The sequence below is a fragment of the Rhododendron vialii genome, chromosome 3a (assembly GCF_030253575.1).
Source record: "Rhododendron vialii isolate Sample 1 chromosome 3a, ASM3025357v1".
In the NCBI taxonomy this organism is placed as follows: domain Eukaryota; kingdom Viridiplantae; phylum Streptophyta; class Magnoliopsida; order Ericales; family Ericaceae; genus Rhododendron; species Rhododendron vialii.
Window position 1 is genome coordinate 32955827 of NC_080559.1, and position 18663 is coordinate 32974489.

Sequence of the window (18663 nt, forward strand, 5' to 3'; positions counted from 1 at the left end):
CGGATACATGTAGTAACTCGAGATAGAGAGTGAAGAAGATGCTTTAGGGCTGTTTTCTAACGAATAGAAGTTGCTTTAATATTGAATTCATCATTGTTTTCTTTATAACTAAATGTTTGGACTAGCTTGCGTACATCTTGATTTCTTTTATAGAGATGTAAGAAATACCGATTAAACGGTTCAAACTGTTACCAAACCAAATCGAACGAACCGAACTGCTTATATTCCTACATACAATTTTAAGTACCCTCACATCCTACGATTTTCTTCTATATCTCTTGCTATGGATGCTTAATTGCATATCTTGGTGGAGATAACTTTTATTTTTTTTAACAATAACTTTTTGGGTTATCACTTTATCAACCCCAAATACCATTTGGACACAAATGGGATTATCGGTCAAAGTTTTTAGTCAAACGATATACATCAATGGATTAGTATTGTGGGATGTTATAGAGGGGAAAGGGGGGGGCTCGAACCCATTCCAAATGGGTGGGAATACAAATGAGACATCGACCGAACTCCACTGACCATTGCCCGTAAAGGTTGAATATGGTTTTATTTGCCATGTAATTGCTAAGTAGTAGTATTTTTTTTTACTTTCCCTTTTCTAGTGGTAGAGTTTTTAATTTAATACTGCTCGAGTGTCAAGTTACCTAAAGAAGTGGACCAATTATGTGAAGTTCAAATTGATAAACTGAACCGACCAAATAGCCTAAATACAATGTGCTTCGTTGCGGTTTGTTGATAGTATCAATCGGCTTTGGTACACAATAATTAAAAATTAATTAAATCGGTTTGGTTTATTTTTCCCATAAAAACGGATTGAATCTCACCGAACCTCTTACCTTCCCACTTAGGTTTTTTCTTTTTTGAGCCTTGATAAAAAATCAGGGAGGACATTTGTTTTTCCCTTTATGTGAACAGCATCAAAACTCTAATTGGAAAACCAATTTGCCCATCTGAGTAACTGTGCCTTTGGAAGGTGTTTCTGTTTGAACTTGAGCATGTTGGGAAAGCTCATCATATCAGTCTCAATGAGGAAATGATGACCGATTAGATGAAACTCAAACTTTTCAATGCTCTTCTTGATGGCCAGAATTTCTTTGTAAGTGGAGTGGTAATGAAGTTCTGCTGGAGAGAAAGCACCACTCTTGTATCCACAAATTCTGCGCTTTTGATTTGAATTTTCTTCCAAAAGAATTGCTCCCCAATATAGATCAAAGGCATCTGTCTGAAGGACTCTCTTTCCATCTGAAGGTATGGCTAATGGAGGAAGAGTTTTGGTTAGGGCTTTGAGGTCTTTTACAGCTTTGGTACAAAGGGCTGACCAAGGAGGAGGGATTTTCTTTAGTAGAGCTGAGAGAGGGGTACGGTATTGAGCAAGGTTGGGGATGAAATCAGCCATATAGTTAACAATTCCAAGAAATTGCTGAACTTGTTTGACTGTGAGGTTTTCATCTGAAAAGTGGTCAAGCTGGGAGGCTATATGAGGCTGGAGGGTATATTGACCTTTAGAGATATGCATCCCTAAAAAATCAATTTCAGGTTGAGCAAGAAACATCTTTTTCTCTGAAAGCATAATGCCATGGGTTTGGACAAGGGAATGGAAAATTTGTAGTAGGACAACATGAGACTCAATATCTGGTGAAAAAAGTAGGATATCATCTATATAGACAAGGGCTGAGGATAATATAGGAGCAAATACCCGAATCATGGCCTTTTGAAATAAGGATGGAGCTGTTTTCAATCCAAAAGGCATGACTGACCACTGGAAGTGGTGATCTGGAATGCAGAAACCAGTTTTGGGACGATCATCTGGATGGATGCCAAGTTGCCAGAAACCTGCTTTCAGATCAAATTTGGAGAAAATCTGAGCTTTAGGCAAGTTTGCAAAAAGAACACTTCTTCGAGGAAGAGGGAACTTATTATCCTGCAAAAAATGATTAAGAGGCTGGTAATTGATAACCAGACGAAGTTTTCCTCTTATCTGCTCTGTCCTTTTGTTGACATAAAATGCTTCACATGCCCACTGAAAGGTTGTGGGCTCAATCAAACCTTCTGATTGAAGTTGCTGAAGTTCTTGAAGAGCAAACTGGTAGTGTTCTGGGTTCATTCCATGATGGGTAGCTTTGGTGGGGTTAATGTCTTCATTTTTCTTAAAGGGAAGAGAAATGAAGAAATCTGGATTTTTCCAAAGCGGGTTGGAACATTTGGTTAGGAACTGGGAATGGGATTCAGCACAAGAGGTTTTGATTATGGCTTCTTTTATGGAGGAAAAGGTTTCTATGCTGAAAAGGTTTGGTTGAGTGGTCCAGGGTAACAAGTAGTTTTTGTATTTCAATCCTTTTTTGAGCCAAGAAACTTTGCTGAAATTTTGGAGATTATCAAAGCCTAACAATAAATCTTTTCCTGGGAGATCAGAACCATAGACTTGATGTTTTATGGTGTATCCAGGGAAGAGTTGAATGATAATAGGCTTACTTATCAGAGTGATAACAAATGTTTCTCCATTGGCTGCTGTAAAGGGTCTGAAACAAGACTGCCAGTAAGACCTGGGAAGGATTGCTGGGTTGAGAATGGAGGCTGTTGCACCAGTATCAAAGAAAGCGATGACTGGTATGGGTTTCTCATATTTGCCAAGCAAAATTTTGACTTTGGCTAAAGGTTGAGCCAGCATGATGTTGGGGAACCCAATTGTTTGGACTTCATAAGGGAATAAGTCAGGATCATCAGAAGAGTCACCTGATTCTGAGGAATCGTCTGAATCATCAAAGGTAAATGCAAGAACTGCTTCATCTGTTGCTTCATCGTCGATAGAAAATAGTGATTCTACATCAGCATCTTCAAGATCATCATCAATGAGAGCCAAAGAGTTCACCATTTTGTCTCTTGCTGCCTTATTTGGACACTGTTTTGCATAGTGCCCCTTCTTTCCGCATATGTAGCAGCGATCAGACTTTCGCTGCCCTCTGAACTTTTTCTTCTTGAAAAATTTCCATTTTCTCCGGCGTGGGAACTTGCCAGATTTTGGAAACTTTGAAAACTTGCCAGGAGATTGAAACTTCCATTTCTGAAAGTGTTTAGACTTCCGGTATGAAGGACGGCAAGTGCACTTCTTGTCTTTGCACTTTATAGATAGGTCAGGACGATCACATGCTTTACCAAGAAGTTTTCCCTGTTCTTTAAGAGTTCTGAGGAATTTCTGGTGATTGCACAATTTTTCCAAAGCAATCAAAGAGTGCTGATATATACCGCCAAGAGAGGTTGAGTTCAGCGTCAATCCTTTTGTCTGGAGGAGCCTTGTTGTCTCATTTCCCAATGGTTCTGGAGACGGTAGGCCATTTGGTAGTGAAGGGTGGCTGCATATGTGGAGGAGATTTGGGAGGCACCACCAATTTGAACTTGGACCTTCAAGGCGGATAGCAGATGAGGATTTGCTAATGGCATGTTGAAATTGGGGTAGAAGGTAAAAATCACAGTTCCAGCATTTAGAGTGGTTTGAACTGTAGCGATGCATGCGTGCTGATACTGTAAAAATCGGGTATCGACCAGAGCAAGTTTGGACGTAACAGGCAAACCTTTTCTACCATGGAAAGTGACAGCAAGTCGGATTGCTCCAAAGTGAAGATGGGTAAATCCTTGTTGTTGCCAAAGACGAGGCAAATCAACCGGGATTTCCAAAGGTAAAAGTTGTTCAGCTTCAGTGGCTGCTATGAAGCACTGATCAAATTTAGAGGCTTGAACATACTCTTTTACGGAGGTTGGGCGTTTTGTGGAGAAAAGTTGGGTGACGGTCTTTTTTACAGAAGTTTGTGGTCTAACAAAAGCATTATAGGGATTTAGGAAAGGAAGATTAGTAAGAGGAACCTTACTATCATCAGGTAGGTATTCAAACTCATACAAATATTGTGGGTACATTTGTTTTCATACAAATATCATGGGAAAACAACTAGGAACAAAGAATTGTGGTTTTGTTTTTGAAAACTGGTTGATTTCTTTTTTGAGCCTTGATAAAAAATCAGGGAGGACATTTGTTTTTCCCTTTATGTGAACAGCATCAAAACTCCAATTGAAAAACCAATTTGCCCATCTGAGTAACTGTGCCTTTGGAAGGTGTTTCTGTTTGAACTTGAGCATGTTGGGAAAGCTCATCATATTTTAGAGTGGTTTGAACTGTAGCGATGCATGCGTGCTGATATTGTAAAAACCGGGTATCGACCAGAGCAAGTCTGGACGTAACAGGCAAACCTTTTCTACCATGGAAAGTGACAGCAAGTCGGATTGCTCCAAAGTGAAGATGGGTAAATCCTTGTTGTTGCCAAAGACGAGGCAAATCAACCGGGATTTCCAAAGGTAAAAGTTGTTCAGCTTCAGTGGCTGCTATGAAGCACTGATCAAATTTAGAGGCTTGAACATACTCTTTTACGGAGGTTGGGCGTTTTGTGGAGAAAAGTTGGGTGACGGTCTTTTTTACAGAAGTTTGTGGTCTGACAAAAGCATTATAGGGATTTAGGAAAGGAAGATCAGTAAGAGGAACCTTACTATCATCAGGTAGGTATTCAAACTCATACAAATATTCTAGATTAGAAGAAGAAGATGAGGAATTTCTACTAGTGGAGGAAGATGAAAGGACTAAGGATGACGAAGCAGAGGAGTGGGTGGTAAACAGGTGATTCATTCTTAAGAGTAGAATTCTGGGTTCTCCTTTTTCCTCAGTACAACAAACCTTTTCTTTTTCAACGTAAAAGACTTCAACCAAATTTTGATCAATAAAATTTTGTATACCAGGGTAGATAAACCGAGACACACTGCTCAATAGCCAAAAGTCTCAAGGTACTTTAACCCACTGATACAAAATTCTTTTAACCAAAATAGTTGATGAAGTTTCTGATGTGGAGGATCCTGTGAAGGCAACCACAGAGCATACGCTTCAAGTTTTTCTTTTAGAAAAGATTTGAAGTAGTTTTGAAAAAGAAGTTCCCAGAAGAGGGTTTAAGCTAGAATGGAAGACATGGCTTTGATACCAAGTTTTCAGACACTAAGTGGGTACAAACACAAAGTAGGTTAGGATCACGAGAGAGAGAGAATACTAGAGTAGAGTTGTATGAGGAGTACACTGATATTATTAACTTGAACTGATATCTCCCTAACTTACTTACAACGGTGAGAAGCTCAGCTATATATAGGCAGCCAAGACATCTGCTTACATCACTACACGCATCACAACACAGTAACACACATATAATTGCTACAGTAGTTTACAGACAAACTACTATACACTTTTAGACTAAAGCCTAAAGCTACTGAAGACTGTCAAACTACGTACAACCAAATATCAAGACTAACAATAGTAAAACATAATAATTTTTCTCCAAAGCCTAACAATAAATCTTTTCCTGGGAGATCAGAACCATAGACTTGATGTTTTATGGTGTATCCAGGGAAGAGTTGAATGATAATAGGCTTACTTATCAGAGTAAAGGGTCTGAAACAAGACTGCCAGTAAGACCTGGGAAGGATTGCTGGGTTGAGAATGGAGGCTGCTGCACCAGTATCAAAGAAAGCGATGACTGGTATGGGTTTCTCATATTTGCCAAGCAAAATTTTGACTTTGGCTAAAGGTTGAGCCAGCATGATGTTGGGGAACCCAATTGTTTGGACTTCATAAGGGAATAAGTCAAGATCATCAGAAGAGTCACCTGATTCTGAGGAATCGTCTGAATCATCAAAGGTAAATGCAAGGACTGCTTCATCTGTAGCTTCATCGTCGATAGAAAATAGTGATTCTACATCAGCATCTTCAAGATCATCATCAATGAGAGCCAAAGAGTTCACCATTTTGTCTCTTGCTGCCTTATTTGGACACTGTTTTGCATAGTGCCCCTTCTTTCCGCATATGTAGCAGCGATCAGACTTTCGCTGCCCTCTGAACTTTTTCTTCTTGAAAAATTTCCATTTTCTCCGGCGTGGGAACTTGCCAGATTTTGGAAACTTTGAAAACTTGCCAGGAGATTGAAACTTCCATTTCTGAAAGTGTTTAGACTTCCGGTATGAAGGACGGCAAGTGCACTTCTTGTCTTTGCACTTTATAGATAGGTCAGGACGATCACATGCTTTACCAAGAAGTTTTCCCTGTTCTTCAAGAGTTCTGAGGAATTTCTGGTGATTGCACAATTTTTCCAAAGCAATCAAAGAGTGCTGATATATACCGCCAAGAGAGGTTGAGTTCAGCGTCAATCCTTTTGTCTGGAGGAGCCTTGTTGTCTCATTTCCCAATGGTTCTGGAAGGGAATTGAGAAAAGCTTGCTTGAGATTGACATCATTCATTCCGTTGAGAAGATAAAATCTCTGAGACATACGGTCATAGTGAGTCTCGAGATCTTTCCTTTTAAATGAACAGCATCTCATGCTGAGATATTCTTCTCGAACGAATTCCTTTGTGTTGTTGTGGTCTCCAAGAAACTCAGTATGCAGAACTGAGATGAATTGATCAAGAGTTGGCAGCTGTTTGAGCTGTAACTGTCGGTATTCACTGAGAGCTAAGAACCATTGACGGAGACGGCCAAGAAATTTTGCTGTACACTTAGTAATGACATCACTGAGTGTAGCATTAGGAGAGAGCATAGCAGCTGTGCACCAAGCATGAATCTCATAAAGTTTATCCAACCATTTTGATAGGGGAATGGTATCAAAAGAGAATCCTTGGGTATGAATATTGGCATGGGAGAAGGAATCAAAGGTTGGAATTTCAGGAGGTGTTTCAAACTCAGGACCCTCTTCAATGATAGGGTCTTCGACATCTTCTTCTGGGTTTTCAGGGTTCATCATGAAAACATGAGGAATGGGTATAGAGTCTGTGGATTCAGTATCTGAATCAAACTCAATGGTTGGTTCAGGAAATGGGGTTTCAGGTATAGTGGCTAAGGTATGTAGGAGAGTGGAGATTGGATTTTTAGCAGGGCTAAATGTTGGTTGAACCATTAATTGGGGTAATTTGGAATTTGGGTCAGATGGTGGATCTGATGGTTTAGAAGAAGTGGAGGTATCTGGTGCCGTAGTAGAGGTAGATGGTGGAGACATGACTACCGGAGGTTGGGTAGGTTTTATCTGGGGCTTTGGGAAAGGAAGTTTTGGTGGAGATGGTCTTTTTGGTGGAGGAAGGAAAGCCGACGGGTTTCCAAAAAGACTGGAGCTTGAATCACCAAATATTGAGGTAGGGTTTAATGGTAAGGGTTGAGACATTTGAGGATACCCAGAGAAACTTTGTTGGGGATAAGCTGAGACCATATCAAATGGATTTTTCTGTTGAGAATACTGCTGAGCCTGAAGTGAGTGAAGCTGGTTCTTGAGATGCCTCATTTCAGCATCCTTATGGGAAAAAGCTGCTGAGAATGCTTGGTTGGCGTAAGCCATCTGAAGAAGTTCTTGGTGAACCTGTTGAATTTTCTGCTGCAAATCTCTGATAAGAAGTTCCAAGGTTGATAACTTCTTATGGACAACATTTTCCAAATTTTGCTGAGAGAGAGAAATCCTTTGGAGAATTTTGTTTTGAGCCAGAGAATTTGCTGATTGCCAATTTATGGCTGCTTCTGCTGCTGACACTGCTTTGGTACTACCATCAGGGAGAATGGTAGTAGAATCTGGAATTTTATGCCGATGGGTCGTTCTTTCTTGGGAATTATGAAATTTCAAAGGAGGAAAATCTGCTTCTGTCCAGGAAGGGGATGAGGTGAACATGAAACATCCACTCGGTTGACTCGACGAACCATCATCAGATGGAGGTTGAGGAAGAGGTGGAGATTTACAAGGAGTGGGAAGTGAAGAAGGACATATGGGACTTGGATCTTCAAAATCCTCGTCATCTTCTAAGAGACTGTCTTCTAGACAATCATCACAGTCACAGGTATCAAAATAACAATGACCTGTTTCTGGATTTTTGAAATAGAAGACTGGAAGGCCACTGGGATCAAAATATTTAATTGGAGGACCAGGCCTAGAACCATCCACAAACATGTTAATTCTCGAGGGAAAAATAACAGGATGGGTTGAAGATGAGGCAGAGGTTTCTTTTGGAAAAGTAATTTCCACGGTACCATCAGGTTTGGTGATGAAAGTTGGGTTGGATGTTTGGACAGGTATGGGCTTGTTTTGGTTTTTCTCATAAGCTGTAACCCAAGATTCTGGGAGAAGCTTGAGAAGCTCAGGACGGGAAATTTGTCGGGGTACATGGACACAAGAAGCTTGGTGAGGTGCGTTTATGGTGAGGAAAAGGGCTTCATCTGTGGAGGATGGTAAGGACATGTCAAAGGCATGGTTTTGGAGACGGTAGGCCATTTGGTAGTGAAGGGTGGCTGCATATGTGGAGGAGATTTGGGAGGCACCACCAATTTGAACTTGGACCTTCAAGGCGGATAGCAGATGAGGATCTGCTAATGGCATGTTGAAATTGGGGTAGAAGGTAAAAATCACAGTTCCAGCATTTAGAGTGGTTTGAACTGTAGCGATGCATGCGTGCTGATACTGTAAAAACCGGGTATCGACCAGAGCAAGTCTGGACGTAACAGGCAAATCTTTTCTACCATGGAAAGTGACAGCAAGTCGGATTGCTCCAAAGTGAAGATGGGTAAATCCTTGTTGTTGCCAAAGACGAGGCAAATCAACCGGGATTTCCAGAGGTAAAAGTTGTTCAGCTTCAGTGGCTGCTATGAAGCACTGATCAAATTTAGAGGCTTGAACATACTCTTTTACGGAGGTTGGGCGTTTTGTGGAGAAAAGTTGGGTGACGGTCTTTTTTACAGAAGTTTGTGGTCTGACAAAAGCATTATAGGGATTTAGGAAAGGAAGATCAGTAAGAGGAACCTTACTATCATCAGGTAGGTATTCAAACTCATACAAATATTCTAGATTAGAAGAAGAAGATGAGGAATTTCTACTGGTGGAGGAAGATGAAGGGACTAAGGATGACGAAGCAGAGGAGTGGGTGGTAAACAGGTGATTCATTTTTAAGAGTAGAATTCTGGGTTCTCCTTTTTCCTCAGTACAACAAACCTTTTCTTTTCCAACGTAAAAGACTTCAACCAAATTTTGATCAATAAAATTTTGTATACCAGGGTAGATAAACCGAGACACACTGCTCAATAGCCAAAAGTCTCAAGGTACTTTAACCCACTGATACAAAATTCTTTTAACCAAAATAGTTGATGAAGTTTCTGATGTGGAGGATCCTGTGAAGGCAACCACAGAGCATACGCTTCAAGTTTTTCTTTTAGAAAAGATTTTGAAGTAGTTTTGGAAAAGAAGTTCCGAGAAGAGGGTTTAAGCTAGAATGGAAGGCATGGCTCTGATACCAAGTTTTCAGACACTAAGTGGGTACAAACACAAAGTAGGTTAGGATCACGAGAGAGAGAGAATACTAGAGTAGAGTTGTATGAGGAGTACACTGATATTATTAACTTGAACTGATATCTCCCTAACTTACTTACAACGGTGAGAAGCTCAGCTATATATAGGCAGCCAAGACATCTGCTTACATCACTGCACGCATCACAACACAGTAACACACATATAATTGCTACAGTAGTTTACAGACAAACTACTATACACTTTTAGACTAAAGCCTAAAGCTACTGAAGACTGTTAAACTACGTACAACCAAATATCAAGACTAACAATAGTAAAACATAATAATTTCACCCTGTTCAGAAAAGGCTGAAACTTTATAGAACGCAAAAGGGACAGCTGGCTTGAACACATTGGTGTTATTCTGATTCACTATTTCCAGAAGAGTCTTCGGTCCTGTCTGTGAGGTGATACTGATCTAAAAGATAGCGGATAGTTTGGCGTCATTCTTCCGGATAAGTATCATTGAATTTCCAATTTGCAGACTCATAATGGAGGAGAGATGAGGGAACGTCTGTGAGTGCCAATCCATTGAGTGAACACAGTGTTTGGGTTATGACAAGATAATTTCCACTGTCGATCCACTTTCCTTGGGTCACTGGATATGTTGAAAGGAATATAGTGTGATATGCCTTTCGCCAGGTGATAGAACCATCTGAATTAGGGTGACTCCTGTTGTTGCGACTTGTCCAAAAGGCAAACTGGAGATCTTCATCTGGATTGCTGGGGGTGCTCCTGAATTTCTGTTGCCAGAATGGTATGCTTCCAAAGAGCAAAAGAAATTTCAGGAAGTAATTTTCTGGAGGATGGACTTGACTGAACGCCGCATGAGCCAGATATCCGTTGCCGAGATTTTGGAGAATATCAAAGCCTAACAATAAATCTTTTCCTGGGAGATCAGAACCATAGACTTAGTTTGGACGGTTGATGAGTGTGCGCTTTATACAATTGCTCATGATCGACTATTGGAGACTGGTCGTAAAGAAAAATATTTATTGTGAATTTTTTAATTCCAATATGAATAGCCTATATTTTATTGAACGAAAAAAAATTAGCCAAAATGCGGATAAACTGCCCGAACACCCCACACCGTCGTACCAGAACAGAGAAACAAACACCCCATTCTATCTGCCGTCGCATAAATTCCCACCCCTTGTTCGGTCGGGGTAACCAAGCACGCGAAACCAAACACGGGGAATCAAATACCCTTCTCCTTTGCTCGGCTCACACTTCATTCACTCCATCACTTCGACAAAAAGAAAACCCTCTTTATTCTCTCTCTCTCTCTCTCTCTCTCTCTCATCGATTCTACCAGAACATCTACTATACGTATTACGTATCGACGCTAGAACAACTGACAGAGGAGAGAGACGGTTATATATATTCATATTTATAGAGAGAGAAACAGATGGAGATGGTTAGGATAATTCCCATGGCGTCATCCATCCGACCGTCTTTCTCTTCCTTCAGGTCTTGCGTTTCTCGATTCGGCGTCTCTCTCTCCTCCTGTAATTCCTCTCGCCGGCCCAGTTTCCTTCATCTCGGCAGTGGTAAGAGTCAAGGACTAGTTCTCTCATTTTTTTCGGATTTTGAATGTGTAACACTTAAATTGGATGTGTTGGTTCTTAGATTGATTTTGTTCAACGTTATGGAGTATTGACTTGTGAGTTTGAGTAGTGAGTTTTTCAAGATAGTGAGGTTAATATATTGTGTTTAAGCTTAGTTTGTTTACATAGCAAGTCGATCTCGAACGAGCTTTTAACGAGCCAAACATGAGTCATAGCTTGGTTCTTGTAACGACTTTACTTAAGAGATTCAAATTTTGATTGGGTTATTAGTTGGAGGTGGTAATCCCAATCATTTGTAGTATTCAAACGATGCTTATTTTCACTCATATATTTATCTGACATGCTTGAACTGTTGTTTGACTTATTTTACTTTGTGTGTTTAGTGTTTAATTTGCTTTACAGATTCAAATTTTCATTGGGTTTGGGTAACTACTGAGAGGTGTTAACTAATTCCTATTTGGAGGTTGCTCGGGTTCTTGTTTTACGTATATATGGCATGTATCTCAAATGCTGTTGTTCCACAAATTCCGGAATTTCATTTTATGTTTTCCTCTGTGTGTTTGCTCTATTTGTCTTTTTGTTCGATTTTGATTGGGTGACAATTTGGATGGGTTAGTTTGGAGCACGCAGTGTTCTAAAAGGCGCTCGGAGCTAGTCGGGCGGCGACCCACCGCCAAGCGCCTATTCACCTAGGCGCCACCTAGGCGGCCGCCGAGAGATTCTATGTTTTTTTTTTCTTCTATGAATTTCTTGTGGAATAAATTCTGGATGTGATAAAATAAGTTTTGGAAATGATGTCTCTCCAAACTCGGTCTTTACATCAATATAATTTGCATTTTGATTGTCCTCAAAAAAAGAGAGTCTCCGCCTAGCCACCTAGGCGGCTGCCAAGCTCCGCCTAATCTCCCTGGCCGCCTAATGAACTGCCGAGGGGTATAATCGTGGCGCGGGCCGCCGCCGAGTGCCTACAAGGCCATTTAGAACCCTGGGAGCAGGGATAAAGGAGGTTACGTATCGTATCGGTCGTTACTTAAATGGATGGTGGACCTCCAATCTGTTATTTTTACATACGTATAGGCCAATATTGTCCGATATCAACCGATATATGGCCGTTATCACCGATACCGTTAGGTTTCCCAAATCCCGATTCCGCGATTTAAAACCCTAGTTTGGAGTATTTGGAGGTTGGTTGGTTTTGTGAGCATATGTATGTTGTGTTTCAAATGCTGTTTTGATAGGGACACTATTTGCTGGTACTTTTCCTAATTGATTGAGAGTGTTGCATATTGGTACGCCTATTTGATGACTAGTATAAACAGGAGGTTTTGTTTATTGAAGTTATTATCGTTTTCATGGGTTAGCAACTTAGCAAATCACAAACTAGTTGGTATCATATCTTCAGGTGTTTGTGCCGGAAGAATCTATTGTCTTGGTGGGTTCATATATGCGTTCCTTATCTGCTTTTATTTCAGCCTTACTGATTCAAAATGTTTTGCAGCGGTTCAACAATCACAGCTTTTCAGCTTAAAAGCTTCGAAGTTGTTTAGAGTGGAGGGAAGTAACATGGCAGTTCGTGCAGGTGGAAATATGGCACAAGCCAGCACTTCTATTACCCAGGAAGAGGCCCTAGAGTGGGTCAAAAAGGACAATAGAAGAATGCTCCATGTTGTTTATCGGGTTGGGGATTTGGAGAGGACAATTAAGTACATTTCTTCTATACATCATAGCATGATTGGTGGTCTTGTAGGTAGTTAGTCTTCTGATTGGTTATAATGTTTTTCAAATTAAACTCTACTGTTGGCTACAGATTCTACACTGAATGCTTGGGGATGAAGCTGTTGCGAAAACGTGATATACCGGAGGAGAGATACACAAATGCCTTTCTTGGATATGGGCCAGAAGATTCCCACTTTGTTATAGAACTCACATACAGTAAAACAGCTGAAAACTTCTTTGTTTGTTTACATTTTTCTTCATAATAAGGAACTAATATCAACACTCTGGAGAGTAACTTCATTATGCACCTCAGTATTTGCTTGTGAGCTTAGTGTAAATCTCTGTTCGTTAAAGTGACGTGTTTTGTTCTGTGTTTAATTTTGCTGCCAGATTATGGAGTTGACAAGTATGATATTGGAACTGGTTTTGGCCATTTTGGTATTGCAGTTGAAGATGTAAGTTTCTATTGGAAATTTCTTGCTGACATGTTTAGTACCTAATTGTACCCAGTCACTCCTGGTTGATGTCGATTGTTACAACTTTCTTATTAGTATTTTCAGTCACTTGCTTAAACGTTACTCATGATGGCAAATACATTGCTTGAATTTTTATTTGATCAGCCAAGTGTATATTGCTTGGTGATGCAATTATTTCAACGCTTTTCTGCTTATGGATTAATTGTTATGCTAATCTAGGAGTTGTTCATGGATAATATCACCTATTTAACCCCCAGAGTTAGATGGGAGACCGTAGGTTGTTTCTTTTTCTTAAGCAGTCCTCTAAATTTTATTTCATGGTAACCAGTTTTCGCTTATATATGTGCATTTTGCTGCTCTGTATTTTCATGGATCGATCTGAATATTGGCAACATCTTTGTCTTTGATTTGTGGCCATCCTTGTAGCACTTGTATAACATTAATGACACTTCTTCTGCCTTCTCTCAAAATTCATGATCTTGGACTTTGACAGTCAATGTTGCAACTTGCAAGAAAACTGATCAGTTAATGTTGTTTGATGGAACTTGTTCTCTGAAAGTAGATATGAACTCATCCTATTATGTTGAAGCCCTGAGCAAGTGATGTTGGTGTGAATAGGTTGCGAAAACTGTGGATCTCATAAAGGCCAAGGGTGGGAAAGTTACCAGGGAACCTGGTCCTGTCAAAGGTGGCAGCACAGTGATTGCATTCATTGAAGATCCTGATGGTTATAAGTTTGAACTGCTTGAGAGGGGTCCTACACCTGAGCCCCTCTGCCAAGTGATGCTTCGAGTTGGTGATCTTGATCGTTCTATAAATTTCTATGAGAAGGTGAGAGTTGCTCCAAGAATTCCAAGGATGGTATATTACAATAAGCAACATATGCCTCGGTCCTCATTTCCTATGACTCACTGATTATTTATCCACAGCTGATTAGTTCTTTACTTTTGAGCCCTGTATTAACTTCTCAATCTACACTTTCCTTATTTTGTTTAGGCATTTGGAATGGAGCTTCTACGGAAACGAGATAACCCGGAGTACAAGGTGATTTTGACATTTACCGCCTCTGTTATATGGACTTAAGTATTTGGTCTTGTGTGGTAAGTGGTGAAAGGTGCTCTATCATTTTTCTGAAAGAAAGTCGAGCACAGCTGGAAAAAATGCTAGGATTAGATTCTATCTTAATAGCTTGTAGCTGGATTGTTGGCATCATAAAAAGGCTTAACCATGGAAGGGACTTTTTAATAGGAATATTAGCTTATAGTTGATTGACGGTGTAGTGGCCTCGTGTGCTATGATTGCTTTTCTCTTCCGGTGCCTGATCTTTCTTCCCAAGGCTTCAGTTTTGCTCAGTGATAAGGTTGCCCTTAAATCTAGTCAGGGTTCTTGATTAGGCAAAACAGTCCTTTTGATAATCTTCTCCTCTCTTTTCCACCATTTATGTAAACTAAGCTGTGGGCAGCCTTGTACAGTGGAAGTCACGTTAGGTGTCTTTTTGTCTCAAATCGCAATTCAATAGTTGTCATTCGAGCAATACGCTTGATCTATATGCATATGTGTCCAGTTTCCCTCTTTAAAATGGGTAGAGGAGAAGGTGACCGGCTAGAAACCCTGGGCATGACCGTAGGGACTCCAGACCCGCGGTGGATCCTGTGAGGGACTAATTATCCATTGTTTCTACTGACCCACCAAGGGCTAGTGGGTCATAGCTGGACCAGGAGGGTCGCAGGGCACAAGGGGGCGTCGTCTGCACACCTCAAACCTACAACCTCCTGAACCCAAACGCTTTGGGAGTGAGCTATTTACCACTAGGCTACCACCCCCAGTGTTGATACGCATGTGTGTACTTATTTTTATGAATAAACGGAAAAGGCAATTCAACTTACAAAGTAACAAAACAATAAAAACAAAACGACAGAATTTTGAAAAGGGATGTCGCTCTAAATATTAGTATTAACTGGCCAGGTATTTACCATCCTACTTCATTTGGTGGTTCACTTAGTTGTGGCCTTTCTATGATTAGTAATCATGTTTACTAGCCTCTAGCCTGGTCTGACCGTCTCTAGGTTTGTTGGGTCCACATGTTAGCTACTTGGGTCAGTATGGATCTACCTCTGTGCAAGTTCTCTCAGGCTATTATTACCTATTGAAAGAAAAAAGAACATAAGGTTCTTTTGGTGCTATTGTTGGCTTTTGAGTCGACTCCTTTTGATTGCAAGAATATGATTAGTTAAGATATAGCTATCGAGTTCATGCATGATGTTGTGGTTGCATAGATGCAATCCAGTGTTCTAAAAGTTGCTAGGCGCTAGTCGGGCAGAAGAGGGGCGAGGAGCCTAGCGCCTAGGCACCCCCACCAAGCGCCTAGGCACCAACTAGTCGGCCGCCTTGACTGATTTTTGGAACAGAGGCAATCCTTCTCGTATGAGTTATGACAGTGTACCCAAATATTGATTCTGTCTATAACTTTCTGGATAAATGAATCACTTATTACTTTTCTCCAACTTGTCTACTGCCATTGTCGCTAGTATTTTGATTTTGGTAACCACTGGAGGTTGCAGACAAGTTTTTGGTTGTTTATGCCTTCCTTCCCCTAGGTCCTTCCTTATTCCATCCAAATTATTGTTTTCAAACTTGTTTGAACATTATCCACCTCTCCTTCACATGGCATTATTCGAGCTGCTCATAGACGAATCTAGGAAACAAACTGAAACGCACTACTAAGTGCTTGTAACACTCTGAAGTCAATGCATGCGCTGTGCACTAGTTTTGTGTAACTGTAAACTATAATTCATGTTAGTTGGACAAAAAATACTTGAATGAAGTCCAATTACATGCTTGGACATTTGTACAGCGTGTTTGTAAATAATCAAGCTCAAACTAACAAAATTTTCCTTTCTTTGTGTTAGAATTATGAAACCAATGTCTCAAACAGCAGATTTATTAGGACACTTTTTTTTTTGAACATTATGTGGACTCTTGGTTCAGTGCTTTTTATGCTTTATTGAAGTCTTTTGGAGGGATGGGAGAGAGAATGATTAGGAGCAGTAGTGACCATCTGCTTTAGTGCTTTTCATTTTGAATTGCTTACTAATACATATACTATGATTTATGTGTCGGAGTATATTGAGTGACTCCGTGATGAGTATTGGATGCTAGCGTGTGTCTAGGTGTTGGATCTCCGTAAAACCTTGAACTTGAGACATAGTGTGCTTGTTCCGAAAAGTTGAAATTGCATGGGGATTGAACCATATCATTTACTTTATATGAGATGCAATTATTTAGAAATGTACTTAAAAATTATGTGGGATTTGGGGAAAAGAAAGTTTCCGTATTTTCATCAATGCGAGAGACGGAAAGTTTTCTTTTCAACCGCGAGTCTTTCCCTGAACCGCTGCTAAAACATGAAGGTGAAGGGATTACAGAATCCGTGTGATACTGATCATGATACATGAGAGTTCACTAACACAACTCGTGTGACAATGATAGATCACGATTTCATCGTCAAAGGTCAAGTATCATATTATCTTATTGTCTCCCTTGATGTCAAGATAACATGGTCAAGTAAATTCTGACTCAACTGTTTCTTCCTACCTTCCCCAGTTATTACGCAGTTGCATTGACGTCTGTGTTTATATGGACCTCTTTTGGAGGTTGCTTGCCTATCTCCTGGGCTAAGATAAGCTTATTGTTCCATTTCCAGTATACAATAGCAATGATGGGCTATGGACCTGAGGATAAAAGTGTTGTGCTGGAATTGACATACAACTATGGAGTCACTCAATATGACAAAGGAAATGCCTATGCTCAGGTAGAGATGCTTCTTCATCCCTCCCCTTTACCTGGTTGACTTGGCTCTCTAAGTATGGAACTTTAAACTTGTGTTGAGCTGCAATGGACCCATTTTAAGGAACCAAATAAATTGACTGATTGGTTTGTATCTCCGCAGATAGCAATAGGGACAGATGATGTATACAAAACTGCAGAGGTGATTAAAATGAGTGAAGGGAAGCTTACCCGAGAACCTGGGCCATTACCTGGTATCAACACCAAGATTACTGCGTGCTTGGATCCTGATGGTTGGAAGACGGTATAGTTCTGAATTTTATTTTGTACATTGATTGCTTATTCTGATAATTTATTGAGCTATTGTAGTGGTTGTAGAAAAGAAGTTTGCGCCTTGATTTATATACGCTAGCTTTTAGAGACCTTTATTTTGATTATCGTCTGAACTTTGCATTCTGGGTCTTAATGTCTTAAGTACACAATGTGAACAAAAATTGTGTCGCATAATTTGCTTGAAAAGCTGAAGTGGCCCCTGCAAAAGGAGTTTTGTGGGAGAACTGGCTTGTCTGATTTAAGTGGAGAAGTGGTACGAAGAGTTAGGAAGAAATAACAACTTATCTTGCAAACTAATAAGTGGTGAGAGAAATAAGAAGCATTCACAGGATACCTAGTCTAAAAATGGCAAAATCCAAGGTGTGATTTAAAATACATAGTCTGGATGGAGTCGCTGTTTAGAACTGTGGTAAGAAAGTAACTTTCGCTGTTTATCTCTGTCTCTGTGGCTCCCTGTGATCAATTTGGTTTCAATTCTTGCAGGTTTTTGTCGATAATATTGATTTCCTCAAGGAGCTGGAGTTACTTTGAGGAATTGTATGGTACCAGCCTTGCAACAGTGGCCCTTTGCTGGGACAAGTTGGCAGTTTGCCAAATTAAAGCGTCAACACTTGTGAAATCTACTCCTCCAATTACGCTGTCTGAAAATGTATTAAATCTTGTTTTGTAGATGAAATTGCTCTGTCCAAAAGTAACCAGCATTACTGGATGACTATAGTGTAGAAAAGTTGGGATGATGATGTTTTGTGGTTGGTGTATTTAGGAGTATTTGCTGTTTTTCCCCCCCTTGCTTCATCAGTTTCATTGGAAACAATTTTGGTTGGTAATAGCAATGGGAAAGAAAAGAAAGGTTGAAGTGGCTGTCTGAATTTGTTCCCAATTTGTAACATCTTTCAGTCCAACGCTGTTTTTCCCTCCTCATCAGGTGCAAAAAATGTGTCATAATGATTTTGTGAAAATGCTTGAAAACGGTTTTATCATGGTCAATACAAACACCGAAACAGGTCCAAAAGTTGATTTGTATCCGCTGTCTGTTCAACTTACGGTTGACTCTTCTTCTTTTAATGAACAAACGTAGCTTATATATGTTGATATAAAATCAAATAGCTTCACAGTGTATAAGCCTAAAACAGTTACTAAAACAAAGGACTCAAAAATCCAAACAAAAGAAAGTAAAAGCATAACGTAGAAAATAAAAAGAAAGAAAAAACACCTGCAGTATTAGAACCGCCAACAGCTCATGGGCTTGGAGGAAGTTGGAGGAATGTAAGTTTGCATCTTGGAACCTAACGTCCCATCGTCCCCCTGTAGTTGTTGTCGCTAGACGCCACCACTGCTATTATTGAAGGATTCTCAAATCCGTCGTCAGACGAAATCAAGAG

General features: G+C 40.1%; 1 protein-coding gene across 1 annotated transcript; it reads left to right on the forward strand.

Moving 5' to 3' along the window:
• The first annotated feature begins 10545 nt into the window (after nucleotides 1-10545).
• Nucleotides 10546-18142, forward strand: LOC131320131 (probable lactoylglutathione lyase, chloroplastic). The gene is made up of 9 exons (XM_058350727.1): nucleotides 10546-10952; nucleotides 12469-12673; nucleotides 12778-12902; nucleotides 13077-13141; nucleotides 13781-13993; nucleotides 14159-14206; nucleotides 16866-16973; nucleotides 17112-17252; nucleotides 17765-18142. Exons 1-9 carry the CDS (start codon nucleotides 10811-10813, stop codon nucleotides 17810-17812), a joined length of 1095 nt encoding a protein of 364 aa, XP_058206710.1. The 5' UTR covers nucleotides 10546-10810; the 3' UTR covers nucleotides 17813-18142.
• Nucleotides 18143-18663: the final 521 nt, after the last annotated feature.